The 13,593-nt window shown below is 38.5% G+C and overlaps 1 protein-coding gene across 1 annotated transcript in view; it reads right to left on the bottom strand.

The window, feature by feature from the left end:
- Positions 1-6,075: 6,075 nt before the first annotated feature.
- Positions 6,076-13,593, bottom strand: part of SLC26A4 (solute carrier family 26 member 4) — a 49,344-nt gene continuing 41,826 nt past the window's right edge. Inside the window, exons 19-21 of the mRNA XM_032643338.1 lie at positions 11,169-11,314; positions 8,401-8,484; positions 6,076-6,099 (exon numbers count right to left, since the gene is read on the bottom strand). Of these exons, the coding sequence (XP_032499229.1) occupies positions 6,076-6,099; positions 8,401-8,484; positions 11,169-11,314 (254 nt within the window). The remainder of the gene's footprint in view (positions 6,100-8,400; positions 8,485-11,168; positions 11,315-13,593) is intronic.

The following is a 13,593-nucleotide window of genomic DNA, read 5'->3' as shown; positions in this document are numbered from 1 at the left end:
ATTTTATATCATCTAATAAGGCATAATCATGATTAATTTTGTGAGTTTCAGCATATATTTCATTTAATTTTTTAAATTTAATTTTTTCAGGGTCATCGGTCCTTTCCTGATGAAAATTTTTGCTAATTCTAGAAAATATATTAAGAATAATAATTGTTACAAATTGATAGGCTCTTCTAAAATGTAAATGGGAATGCAGAGGGCTAAGCATAAATATAGTAGGAAAAGAACAAACTGGAAGAATTACACTTCCAAATATCTAGAGTTACTAAAAACTATAGTAATTAAGACAGTAAAGTATCGGTACAAGGGCAGAAAAATAGACCAATGGAACAGAGTCTAGAAACAGACACAAGCATATAGAGTTAGCTGATTTATGATAAAGGTTACATTGCATCAAAGAAGGGGAAAGGATGGTATTTTCTCTTTATCTTAATATTTATTTATTTATTTATTTTGGCTGTACTGGGTCTTAGTTGCAGTACGCAGGATCTTTTAGTTGCAGCCTGCGGACTTCTTAGTTGCAGCATGCATGCGGGATCTAGTTCCCTGACCAGGGATCGAACCTGGGCCCCCAGCACTGGGAGCTTGGGGTCTTACCCACTGGACCACCAGATACGGTATTTTCAATGAAAGTTGCTGGGTCAATGGGATATTCGTTTGGAAACAAAAAAATGTATCTTTACTCCTTGTGTCACAGCATATATAAAAATTGACTTCAAATATACTGTATATCTAAATGTGAGAATTAAAGTTTTTAGAAGAAAACACAGGAAAATATCTTTGTTATCTTGGGGAGGCACAATTTCTTTAACTAGACACCAAAAAAAAAAAAAAAAAAATCTAACCATTAAGGTAAAAGGTGATAAATGGAACTACAGGAACTACATTGAAATTAAGAACTCTCGATCAAAAGTCATCACGATTAAGGGTGAAAAGGCAATCCACAGAATAAGATATTTACAGTACATTTTTCAAAAAGGATTTGTATCCTTACTACATAAACTCTTACAAGGCAATTAGAAAAAGGCAGATGGCCAGGAAAGAAAAAGAGGCCAATGATTTGGGCCCATGACTCACTGAAGAGGATATTTAAATGTTAAATGACAATAAACATCTGAGATGTTCAACTTCTTTAGTCATCAGAGAAATGCAAATTAAAACCATAGTATGATACTACTACACACCCACAAGAACAGCTTAGATGAAAAAGATACACAAACCAAGTGTTGACAAAAATGTGTAGCAACTAGAACGCTAACTCACAACTGATAGAAGTATGAGTTGGTACAATCGCTTTGGAAAAAATTCTGCCGTAGATGCTAGTTATCTACTGCAGTGTCTACTGAAACAGAACATATGTATATGACCCAGCAACTCTGCTCTTAGGTATATACTTCACAGAATTGTGTGCATATGTTTACCAAATTAATAAATAAATAACAAGAATGTTCATAGCAGCACTATTCATGAAAGCTGAAAACTGGAAACAACCCAAATATCCATAAACAGTAGGATGGATAAATAACTGGTGGTAAATTCAGACAATGGAATACCATATAATAGTGAGAATTAATGAATGATTGCAATATGCAATAACATAGATGAATCTTACATTTGTAATACTGAGTGAAAGGAGACAGACACAAAAGAGAAAGGGAAAAAAGAGAAATAATCTTCCTACTTTGATAGAAATCTTTCCATTTTGATTCCATTTATACAAAGTTCAAAGAACAAGTGTTAGAAATCAGCACAGTAATTGTCCATTGGGGCTATTAATGGAAGGGAGCATGAGAGGGCGTCTGGGATGCTGGTTATTTTCTGCTTGTTGATCTGGGTGCTGGCTACACTGGTGTGCTTGTTTTGTGAAAATTCTTCATGCAGTACACTATACTTTGTATCATTTTGATGTGTATGTTGTACCAGAAAGAAAAGTTTGCTTAAAATAATGAAAATCGTTGCACAAAATAAGCTGGAAATATTTGGGTAAAATTACAAGATCGAATGGAGGGCTTCCCTGGTGGCGCAGTGGTTGAGAGTCCGCCTGCCGGTGCGGGGGACGCGGGTTCGTGCCCCGGTCCAGGAAGATCCTACATGCCGCGGAGCGGCTGGGCCCGTGAGCCATGGCCGCTGAGCCTGTGCGTCCGGAGCCTGTGCTCCGCAACGGGAGAGGCCACAACAGTGAGAGCCCCGCGTACCGCAAAAAAAAAAAAAAAAAAAAAAAGATTGAATGGAGATATTTGTGAGTAACATTGTTTATTGCACGAATAAGTCTTTTCAAAAAGAAATTACACAGAAATGGAAGTACAGCTATGAAGAATACATCAGAATGATGACTAATAAAGAGTACTGACACACTGCACAGCACATGAAACCATCAACAAAATGAAAAGACAACCTACTGAATGGGAGAATATATTTGCAAATGATGTGACCAATAAGCAGTTATTATTTGAAATATATAAACAGCTCATACAACTCAATATCAAACAAACAACCCAATCAAAAAATAGGCAGAAGAACTGAATAGACATTTTTCTAAAGAAGACATACAGATAGCCAACAGGCACATGGAAAGATGCTCAACATCGTTAAGTCATCAGAAAATTGCAAATCAGAACCACCATGAGATATCACCTCACACCTGTCAGAATGGCTATCATCAAAAAGACCACAAATAACAAATGTTGGTGAAGACGTGGAGAAAAGAGAAGCCTCTTACACTATTGGTGGGAATGCAAATTGGTGCAGCCACTGTGGAAAGCATTATGGAGGCTACTCAAAAAACTAAAATTAGAACTACCATATGATTCAGCAATCCCACTATTGAATATATATCCCAAGAAAGTGAAAACACTAATTTGAAAAGATAACATGCACCCCAGTGTTCACAGCAGCATTATTTATAATAGCCAAGATGTGGAAGCAACCTGTCCATCAACAGATGAATGGATAAAGATGTGGTATGTGTGTATACACACACATACACACACACACACACACACACATATAAAATGGAGTACTACTCAGCCATAGAGAAGAATGACATTTTGCCATTTGCAACAACATGGATGGACCTGGTGGATATTATGCTTAGTGAAATAAGTCAGAGAAACACAAAAACTGTATGTTATCACTTATATGTGGAATATACAAAATAAAACAAATATAACAAAACAGAAACAGACTCACAGATACAGAGAACAAACTGGTGGTTACCAGTAGGGAAAGGGTAGGGGGGAGGGGCAAGATGCGGGCAGGGATTTAAGAGGTACAAACTACTATGTATAAAATAAATAAGCGGACTTCCCTGGTGGCACAGTGGTCAAGAATCCTCCTGCCAATGCAGGGGACACAGGTTCGAGCCCTGGTCTGGGAAGATCCCAAGTGCTGCGGAGCAACTAAGCCCATGCACCACAACTACTGAGCCTGCGTGCCACAACTACCGAAGCCCACATGCCTAGAGCCCGTGCTCCACAACAAGAGAAGACATGACAATGAGAAGTATGCACACTACACTGAAGAGCAGCCCCTGCTGGCCTCAACTACAGAAAGCCTGTGTGCAGCAACAAAGACCCAATGCAGCCAAAAATAAATAAATAAATAAGAAAGAAAGAAAGGTATCATTATAAAAAAAGTAATAAATACAGTAAAATAAGTAAGCTACAAGGATATATTGTACAGCACAGGGAATATAACCAATATTTTATAATAACTTTAAAAGGAGTATAATCCATAAAAATTTTGAATCACTATATGATATACATGAAACTAATATAATACTGTAAATCAACTATACCCCAATTTAAAAAAAAAGTACTGGAACACTTAAATTTAGCTTTTTTTTAAAATTTAATAGTTTGTTCGGAAGCGACACATCAGAATAGCTTAAAAGGCAACATTACTTTTCATAAAAAATATGTGCAAATATTTCCAAGTGTACATGATTTGATTTTTTTCACTTTTCATATACAATAGTGGAATTTTATCCTCAAGGTTAAAAACATAACAAAAGCTTTAATTTCAAGTAAAATTTCCATTGACAATATAGAATTAGAAGTCTGTTTACTATTCACAAAATGCAGGAAAGAGAAAGTATTACTAGAGTGTGCTCGGGAAACAAGTCAAAGACTGTAGTCTTATACAGCCACAAATGGACCCAAGATTTTACAAAACTCTAGCCTTTAAAATGTAACTTTGATATTTCCTTCAACTAATTAAAAAAAAGAAAAGAGCAGTGCGTATTTCCTCTATTGAACAGAGGTATTCATCCATTTTCTGCAAGACTATTATATTCACTCTTTAGAGATATGATTTGTTGCCATTATAGGCAGGTATTACTATAAAAATGAGATAACATTATAATCCTGGTTATGCTGTACCAAACATAGGGAGAAATCTGTTCCACATCTATTAAAGACAGTATAACCCATGAGCATAAAAGACTATTATAACATCACAATCCACTGCAACTCACTGAAATTCTGGTATGTAGTATGGGGATGGAGGGAGGAAAATAATGCTTTTAGTCAACCAATTTGATATGATCACTAATGATATTCCTGCAGAAGTAGATAGAGACTTTATTTCTGATAGTATTTAAGAAGAAAAACAGAGATAAGACATGCTGCCTTTAGACAGCCAAACACATTCGGGAATTTCACACATCTGTGCCAAAGGTGCGATATCATTCTCTGTCAACTTAAGACATTGCCTCAGTTGAGGACCTGAGTATTTTTCTCTAGAAGTACAACTTCATTCACTCCAGCGTGAAATACACGGGACTAGTCCACAGGACCAAAGCCTAAATATTATATACAATGCCTAGAAAATTGTTGGCACTCAGAAAAGGTTAAGTAAAAAATATTTTGGGGCTTAACATATGGATTTTTAAAAACATATACTTTCAATGTGTGTATTCCAAACCAACATTTTTCCTTTGATATTGAGTTCATTTAGAATGTTTTGTCTCAATCAGTATATATATGTATATATATACATGTGTATATATATACATATATATATAAGCAGTTCACTTTTTAGATGTTTTTTGGAAGGTATTTAGAATTCAGTTAAAGATCACTTCACATAATGCTAAATTTTTAAAGTAAAACATAAACTTGTTTTAATCACCATGGTCTTATAAACAAAATTGATTTTTTGTTCAAAATAACACAAATTTTATGTTAGATTTTAAATAGACCATACTTAAATATACTCTACACAATGACCATTTCTATAAACTAAGATGTTAAAACTGCATTTTTCAACTAAAGATAGTGCCATATGTTTTACTACATCTTATTTGTGATCCTTGATTATTATATCAAAAAGTGATTTCTATAAACCACAGTAATCTTATCACTTCACTTCTCTGAGTCAGTGTTTCTAAAATGTATCAGCCCAATTCTATAGCTTTTAAGTGAACCATTTCCTTTATTCTGAACTCTGGTTACATATCTGGTCACATATAGTAACACTACATTACTAAGTACTAACCAAATTTGCATTCTTAAAACCTTTTTTTGATGCATTTACCAAAGGGAGTTTTTAAAGGCATTTATTGTTAAGTACATTAATAATTATATTTCAACCTTTACTCACTGTGATCAGTTTAGCTCATGGGTATCAAGGTCAGTCAGAAATAGATTTTTCTATAGGATAATCATTCCTGCCTCACCTGCCTGCCCACAGAGCCTGTGTTGGGTGACACTTGCCCCAGCTGCACAGAGGTACACGTGTACCCACATGAACATTGTCAGCAGATCTGTCGTGGAGAACAGCAGCATAATATCCTCAGATCCTGGACATTGCTAAATTTTTTTCTTCACCATTTTGCACAATTTAGAAGTAAGCTACTCATTTTATAAATAAAGCCTAGAAACAATCTTAGTGCTTTTCTTTCAGTGGTTAAGAGGTTTAAAAAAAATCAAAGATTTAAAAAAATCTAATGGAAAAGAATGAGTGTTTCAAGTTTGAAGAAAATAGTCAATGCAGAAAATATTTGCATAGAATTACGTGGTGGGTAAAATTTGCCTTGCAGTCCTTGCTTAGAGCGACCTCCTGAGCCCAGTTTCAGGAAGCAAGTCTTCGCATAGCCTGTGGAGGCAAAGGGGAAACAGTGTTGATGCAACTGAATTCTCCTTAAGTCCACCTTAACTTTTTTGCAAATATGTTTGTGTAGTGTTGGTTGCTTACATTTACTTAGGTGTATAGCATCACAATAAAAGTAGAGTAAAAACTTAATTTTGTACCTCATCATACTTTAATTGGATGTATTTTAAAAACAATAATTACTATTTCTTGAGTACTTACTATGTACAAGACACTGTTTTATTCCTCCACATGTACCCGTTAATGGTCGCAACTCTGTGAGGTATTATTATTTCTATTTTACAGGAAGAAACTAAAATGAAGACAGGATAAGTAAATTGCCCTAAGCTACCCAGTTGGTAAGTTGCAGAATCAGGGCCAGCACTCAAGTCTGTTTGTTCTAAAGCCCAGGCCCTGAAAACCACTCTAACTGCTTCCCTATCTACAGGAACCCTACCTGAATGATGCTTTTATGTGACATCAAAAATACTTCTAGGGCTTCCCTGGTGGCGCAGTGGTTGAGAGTCCGCCTGCCGATGCAGGGGACACGGGTTCGTGCCCTGGTCCGGGAGGATCCCACATGCCGTGGAGCGGCTGGGCCCGTGCGCCATGGCCGCTGAGCCTGCGCGTCCGGAGCCTGTGCTCCGCAGCGGGAGAGGCCACAACAGTGAGAAGCCCGCGTACCGCAAAAAAAAAAAAAAAAACCTTCTATATAGTGTGGCAACTTCTTAAGTTCCAGTTTTGATATATGAGTTTTCACTCAACTCAGTTGGCCCTATATCCATAGTCATAAACTACTAAAGCTGGAAGGACTTCACAGCTCAGTAATGAAATTCCTGGCCTCACCAAGCTGATGGGCTAAAATGTGGAACCCCTGATTTTCACTCTACTTAGTGTATTTCTTCCACAAAAATCTTCTCTGCCTGTCATCCTCACTGCCTGATTTTATCATTGGGGTTTGAGTGTTATTCTTTTCAACATTTTTATCAGGACCTGGAATACAGCAAACAAGTCCTGCTTATCCATATTTGCATATGACACCCAGTGGGGTTACATAGTTAATATGCTGGATGATAGATTTAATATTCAAAACAATGTCAATAAACTGGAACCAGGAAGCTGTAATCTAGCAGAAGAATGTGTAGTTCTGCATTAGGGCCAAAACCAATTATATAAATATAAATGGGGAGCCCAGCTAGACCACAGTTCATGTGAAAATGCCCAAGTCTTTAGTTGACCCCTGCTCAGTAAAAGCAAAGATTTTGATGTAGTTATTATGAAAATAAACCCATTCTTAAGTTGCAGTAATGTAAATATCTTGATGAAATCAAGGTAGGTCATAGCTGACCCCATCTGGGGTTTTATGTCCCCTTCTTGACCAGGGAAGGATTAACAAATTCATGTCTATGAGGAAGAGTAAAGGGAACTGGAGGAGTCTCTCCCAGGATAGAGCCTGTTGGAAACATGAAAGCTGCTCTCAAATATTTAAGGACTGTGCAGAGAAGGCAACCAAAAGGACCTCAGTCCACTGGATGATTATTAGAGAAAGGGTGAATCCAGTTTGTAAGCACAGCTAACACTTGGAGACTTCAACTATGTAGCAAACTCCCTTTGCTGCTAGTTGGCAATGTCTAGAAATGTTCACACGAAAGCTGAGACAACATCCTTAAGGATGGGGTAGGAGAGATTTCTGCATGGCCGAGAATGTGGGGCTAACTGACTTCTAGACATCTTTCAACTTTAAAATTCTTTGATCTTCTTTTGTTGGTCCAATTTTACTGAGTGACGGAGCCACAAAGTTCGGTCAGATACTGTAAGTTTCAGTCAAGTTTCCTAAAAGAGTCTGATGCCCCAATGGCAACAGAAATACACAGAATCAGTCTCTTTTTTAAGCTGTCATCAGTCAGATGAAGAAAAGTCATGAGGTTCCTACTGCTCACATTCTATTTCTGAAGCTTATGAAACTCCTGGTTTGAAAATTTCCTCCATTCACCTTTCTCCTATCTCACTGGCCTTGGGTCTCTGGAAAAGAAGGTATGCGGAGGCTTAGGTATAAAATCAGGACCAATGTGTTGTCTGCTTCCAGTTGCTGATCACGCCTGTATGCCTGGGACAAAAGGTCCCCTCAGGTACTATGTCTTCAAGGGAGAACACTTGTTTCCCATTTTCCCCTTTTTATCAAGCCATCCTCTTGGTACTTCTAAAAAATTCTTTTCCCTGAATAGTTTTTATCAAATAGTTTTAATACTACAAGTATTATTCTATTTAATCCAAATTATTTTCTTGGAATGAACATAATGATCATACCTCATCTTGGACGTCAAGTCCTTCTTCAATCAGCTCTGCTTCCATTAATTCAAGAGGATCTTTACAGTCTTGGATGAGGGTGATCTTGACAAAGAGAACACGGAGAATGTTTATTGGAGGTGTAATAGCATTAACCCACCTGATACCTCACTGAAAACGATTTGAAGCTTTGCTGGTGCCTCTCATTTATAATCTACATACTTCAAAATCCTTTTCCACTTTCTTGTCCTTTTATATTTCCCACTTAGAATTCTCCCTATACCATTTTTTTCACATTCAAGTGTGAACTAGTATAGTTCTCCATTGTCTAACCTCCTTTGCAGCTTTCTTCCCCAACCTCTGAAGTGTATGCCTCTTAACAAGTCATCCTGTCTGCCTAAATGATTCAGCAGTCAATAGCAGTTTTCTTTCAATGGCCAAGCGAAGCGCACTGGGTACAGCATTGAGCATGCAATGAATGCCCAGTGAAGGGCTCCTGAGTGATGGCCATAAACAGTCTCAAGTTGAATTGGATGGGAATTAATGTTATTGGAGATGGAAACCAACATCTATGAACCAAGTAGTTGTTCAGGAAAGTTCTGCTTTTTAGCCGTAGGTTGTAATTTAATCTTCCACACAGAGGAAACCAGTAACAATCTAGACTTTGTCTTATGCATAAAGGGTATTCCCAAAGCCACTCTAAATGTGTATCAAGGCAAGAGTGACATTTCAGAGGGCTTTTTAGCTACTTTTAATCTCACAAATAAATAACCCAGTTCTTGTTATATGATCTTGTTGTTACTTGTGAGTTAGGAACTTTAAGTTAGATTTTTTTTTAAAAGGTTTATGAGTTTTCAAAGCTGAGCATCTTGCATGTAGCGCCTTTTTTTTTTTTTTTTTTTTTTGTATTTAGGATCCACATCCTGGTATTTAGGACTAGTATATTCTCTAGCAGCATTAAGCAGAACAATCTTTCCACTAACAATAGATAAAAAGCATAATGTATTATTGTTTTCCAAATTAGTTTCACTTCAAATATTAACTTCCAATCTACAGTAAGAATCTGCTTATCCCATTCTTAGAAAAAAGGGAAAGCAATTTAAAATATAGTTGTCGGCCTTCCCTGGTGGTGCAGTGGTTGAGAGTCCGCCTGCTGATGCAGGGCACACGGGTTCGTGCCCCGGTCCGGGAAGATCCCACATGCCGTGGAGCGGCTGGGCCCGTGAGCCATGGCCGCTGAGCCTGCGCGTCCGGAGCCTGTGCTCCGCAATGGGAGAGGCCACAACAGTGAGAGGCCCGCGTACCGCAAAAAAAATAAATAAATAAAAAAAATAAAATATAGTTGTCTGTGTCACCAGAATAATTATTATTGCTGTTATTTTTATAGGCATTTGTTTTAGTTTCCCAAATTCACAGTGAGAAGGTCCATGAGAGATGAGGTTCTTGTACCAGGCAGTAGGTCCAGCCCAATGATCCACATCAGAATGCTCAACTCCCCTGGGTATTTTACAGGAGAAATGACAAAATAAGGAGGCCTGTGGAAAATCGGGGTCTATCCTGTTTTGTGAGGAATAAACTCTGGGCTGATTCATGGCTTTCATTTTTTTTTTTTCTTTTCTTTTTCAAAAATCACTTACAACCTAACGGATCCTGTTTAAAGACACTGCTAGGGAATTCCCTGGTGGTCCAGTGGTTAGGACTCCACACTTCCACTGCAGGGGCCACGGGTTTGATCCCTGGTCAGGGAACTAAGATCCTGCAAGCCGTGCAGTGCAGCCAAAAAATATATAGATATAGATATAGATATAGATACAGATATAGATAATCAAGAGTTTCCAGACTGCTGAGAATTTAAATGGCATTTAAAAAATTTTTAATTTATTTTTGGCTGCATTGGGTCTTCCTTGCTGCGCACGGGCTTCCTCTAGTTGCGGCAAATGTGGGCTACACTTCGTTGCGGTGGGCAGGCTTCTCATTGTGGTGGCTTCTCTTGTTGTGGAGCATGGGCTCTAGGCGGGTGAGTTTCAGTAGTTGTGGCACGCAGGCTCAGTAGTTGTGGCTTGCAGGCTTTAGAGCACAGGCTCAGTAGTTGCGGCGCATGGGCTTAGTTGCTCCGTGACATGTGGAATCTTCCCAGGCCAGGGCTCGAACCCATGTCCCTTTCATTGGCAGGCGGATTCTTAACCACTGCACCACCAGGAAAGCCCTAAATTGCATTTTATACACAAATCACAGAAGATCAAAGATTCGGTGACTATATTCTAAAAAGTCACTACGGGGCTTCCCTGGTGGCGCAGTGGTTGAGAGTCCGCCTGCCGATGCAGGGGACACGGGTTCGTGCCCCGGTCTGGGAGGATCCCGCGTGCCGCGGAGCGGCTGGGCCCGTGAGCCGTGGCCGCTGAGCCTGCGCGTCCGGAGCCTGTCCTCCGCAACGGGAGAGGCCACAGCAGTGAGAGGCCCGCGTAACGCATAAAAAAAAAAAAAAAAAAAAAGTCACTACGGCTAATGCCTACTTTTATTAGTAAACCCACACATTATAGTACTAATTGTACTAGCTAATACCAGGTGTTTTCCTATAAACTCTCACATTTAGTCTTCATATGTACCTAGCAAGGTAAATGTTTTTACTCCATTTTACTAATGAGAAAACTAAGGCTCTGAAAAGTTAAGTAGATGCCTTAAAATCCCACCAGGCTGGGATTCAAACCTAGATTTGTGGAATTTTTTGCCATTTACAGAAATCCTGGTAGTTTAGGAAAGATACATATGTAGAAAGATTCACTGTTTACCGTTTCTAAAATGGAATCTTGAACCTCTTGGGATTTCACCTGGTTCTGGAGATGGAGGACAGCATCGTGGACAGTCAAAAAGAATATGTCCTTTCTGATGTTATCATTAAAGAAACCACATTTCTCCAGTTTTTCTATCACATGATCTTCAAAAGAAAGAGATAATGTTTAGTTAGTCTCTAGGAAAAGCTATTTTTATAACATCAACCAGTTCTAAGTTTTTGTACCTCCTCCTTTTAATTCTTTTTTCTCATTTCCAAAATGTGATCCTGCTCTAGACAGAGTTTCTTTTCCAGGAGCACATGGAATGCTGATACCATAACTGGTTGTAGTAAATGGTGGTGTTTCCCAGCCACGTCCCTTTTTCCCGTCCTCCAGCTGCTATGAGTCTGGCTGGTGTTCACAGCTGTGCCCTTCTCTGGAGAACTTTCTTTGGCCAGTGGGAGCTGTCTCACCCGAAAAAGCCTGGGAGGTTACACCCCCTCCCTCAGGTGGCCTGCAGCCACAGACTGATTGATCCGGAGGTAAAAGGGCCGGCCAGCCCCCTTCCCCTCAAGGAAGGATAACCATCTGGTGCTTTTCTTGCTGTGTGTTCCCTGTGAAGTCAGACTAAGTAGATTCTGAAGCCATGTCTTTGTCTTCTCCCACTGCCCTATACTGTTCCCCTCACTCCTTCATAAATTTTCCACTGTACTCTCTCGATAAATCACTTATGCAAGAATCCTTATCTCAGGCTCTGCTCTAGAGAACTCAGCCTAAGCACTAGTATTTTCCTACACACGCTTGTACACAGACAGACACAGGCTCATACCCTGGAAGTTCCTCTAGTTCTAAGGGGTCTAAGTCATCTCTAGCTCTGCTCTCCCCATGACAGTTTTTCTTCATTGATCCTGCATTGCTGTCAGGACGTAGGTTTCCATGCATTACCAGCTCTGTGGCACAAACTGGAAGTAATTTTTCTAGGTTCAAAAAGGCCTTCAGAGTGATTACTTAATGGGTAGAGTTTCTGTTTGTGGCAATGAAATTTTTGAAAATAGATAGCTGTGATAAACTTTGGGGCACATGTATCTTTTTGAATTAGTGTTTTCGTTTTTTTCCAGATACATACCCAGGAGTAGAATTGTTGGATCCTATGGTACTTCTATTTTTAGTTTTTTGAGAAACCTGCATACTGTTTTCCACAGTGGCTGCACCAATTTACATTCCCACCAACAGTGTACAAGGGGGCCCTTTTCTCCACATCCTTACCAACATTTTTAATTGTAGACTTTTTAATGATAGAAATTCTGACAGATGTGAGGTGGTATCTCATTGTTGTTTTGATTTGCATTTCTCTAATAATTAGCAATGTTGAGCATCTTTTCATGTGCCTGTTAGCCATCTGTATGTCTTCTTTAGAAAAATGTCTGTTCAGGTCTTTTGCCCACTTTTTTATTGGGTTGTTTGGTTTTTTGATATTGAGTTCTATGAGCTGTCTGTATTTTTTTTTCCAATCTTTTTTTTATTGAAGTATAGTTGATTTACAATGTTGTTTTAATTTCTGCTGTAAAATGATTCAGTTATACATATATATACATTCTTTTTTTATATTCTTTTCCATTATGGTTTATCACAGAATATTGAATATAGTTCCCTGTGCTATATAGTAGGACCTTGTTGTTTATCCATTCTATATGTAATAGTTTGCATCTGCTAATCCCAAACTCCCAATCCCAAGCCTCCCTCCCCCACCCCCTCTCCCCCTTGGCAACCACAAGTCTGCTCTCTATGTCTGTGAGTCTGTTTCTGTTTTATAGATAGGTTCATTTGTGTCATATTTTAGATTCTGCATCTAAGTGATATTATATGGTATTTGTCTTTCTCTTTCTGACTTACTTCAATTAGTATGATAATCTGTAAGTTTATCCATGTTGCTGCAAATGGCATTATTTCATTCTTTTTCATGGCTGAGTAGTATTTCATTGAATATATGTACCACATCTTCTTTATCCATTCATCTGTAAATGGACATTTAGGTTGTTTCCGTATCTTGGCTATTGTGAATGGTGCTGCTATGAACATAAGGGTGCATGTATCTTTTTGAATTATAGTTTTGTCCAGATATATGCCCAGGAGTGGGATTGCTGGGTCATATGGCAACTCTAGTTTTTTGAGGAACCTCCATACAGTTTTCCATAGTGGCTGCACCAACTTACATTCTCACCAACAGTGTAGGAGGGTTCCCTTTTATCCACAGCCTCTCCAGCATTTGTTATTTGTAGCTTTCTGTATATTTTGGATATTAACCCCTTGTCAGTCACATCATTTGCAAATATTTCTCCCATTTGGTAGGTTGCCTTTTCATTTTGTTGACGGTTTCCTTTGCTGTGCAAAAGCTTTTAAGGTTAATTAGGTCCTATTTTATTTACAATAGCATGGAAGAAAC

The sequence above is a fragment of the Phocoena sinus genome, chromosome 9, assembly GCF_008692025.1.
Source record: "Phocoena sinus isolate mPhoSin1 chromosome 9, mPhoSin1.pri, whole genome shotgun sequence".
In the NCBI taxonomy this organism is placed as follows: Eukaryota; Metazoa; Chordata; class Mammalia; order Artiodactyla; family Phocoenidae; genus Phocoena; species Phocoena sinus.
The sequence above is the reverse complement of the archived record's forward strand: the minus strand, read 5'-3'. Positions and strand labels throughout refer to the sequence as shown.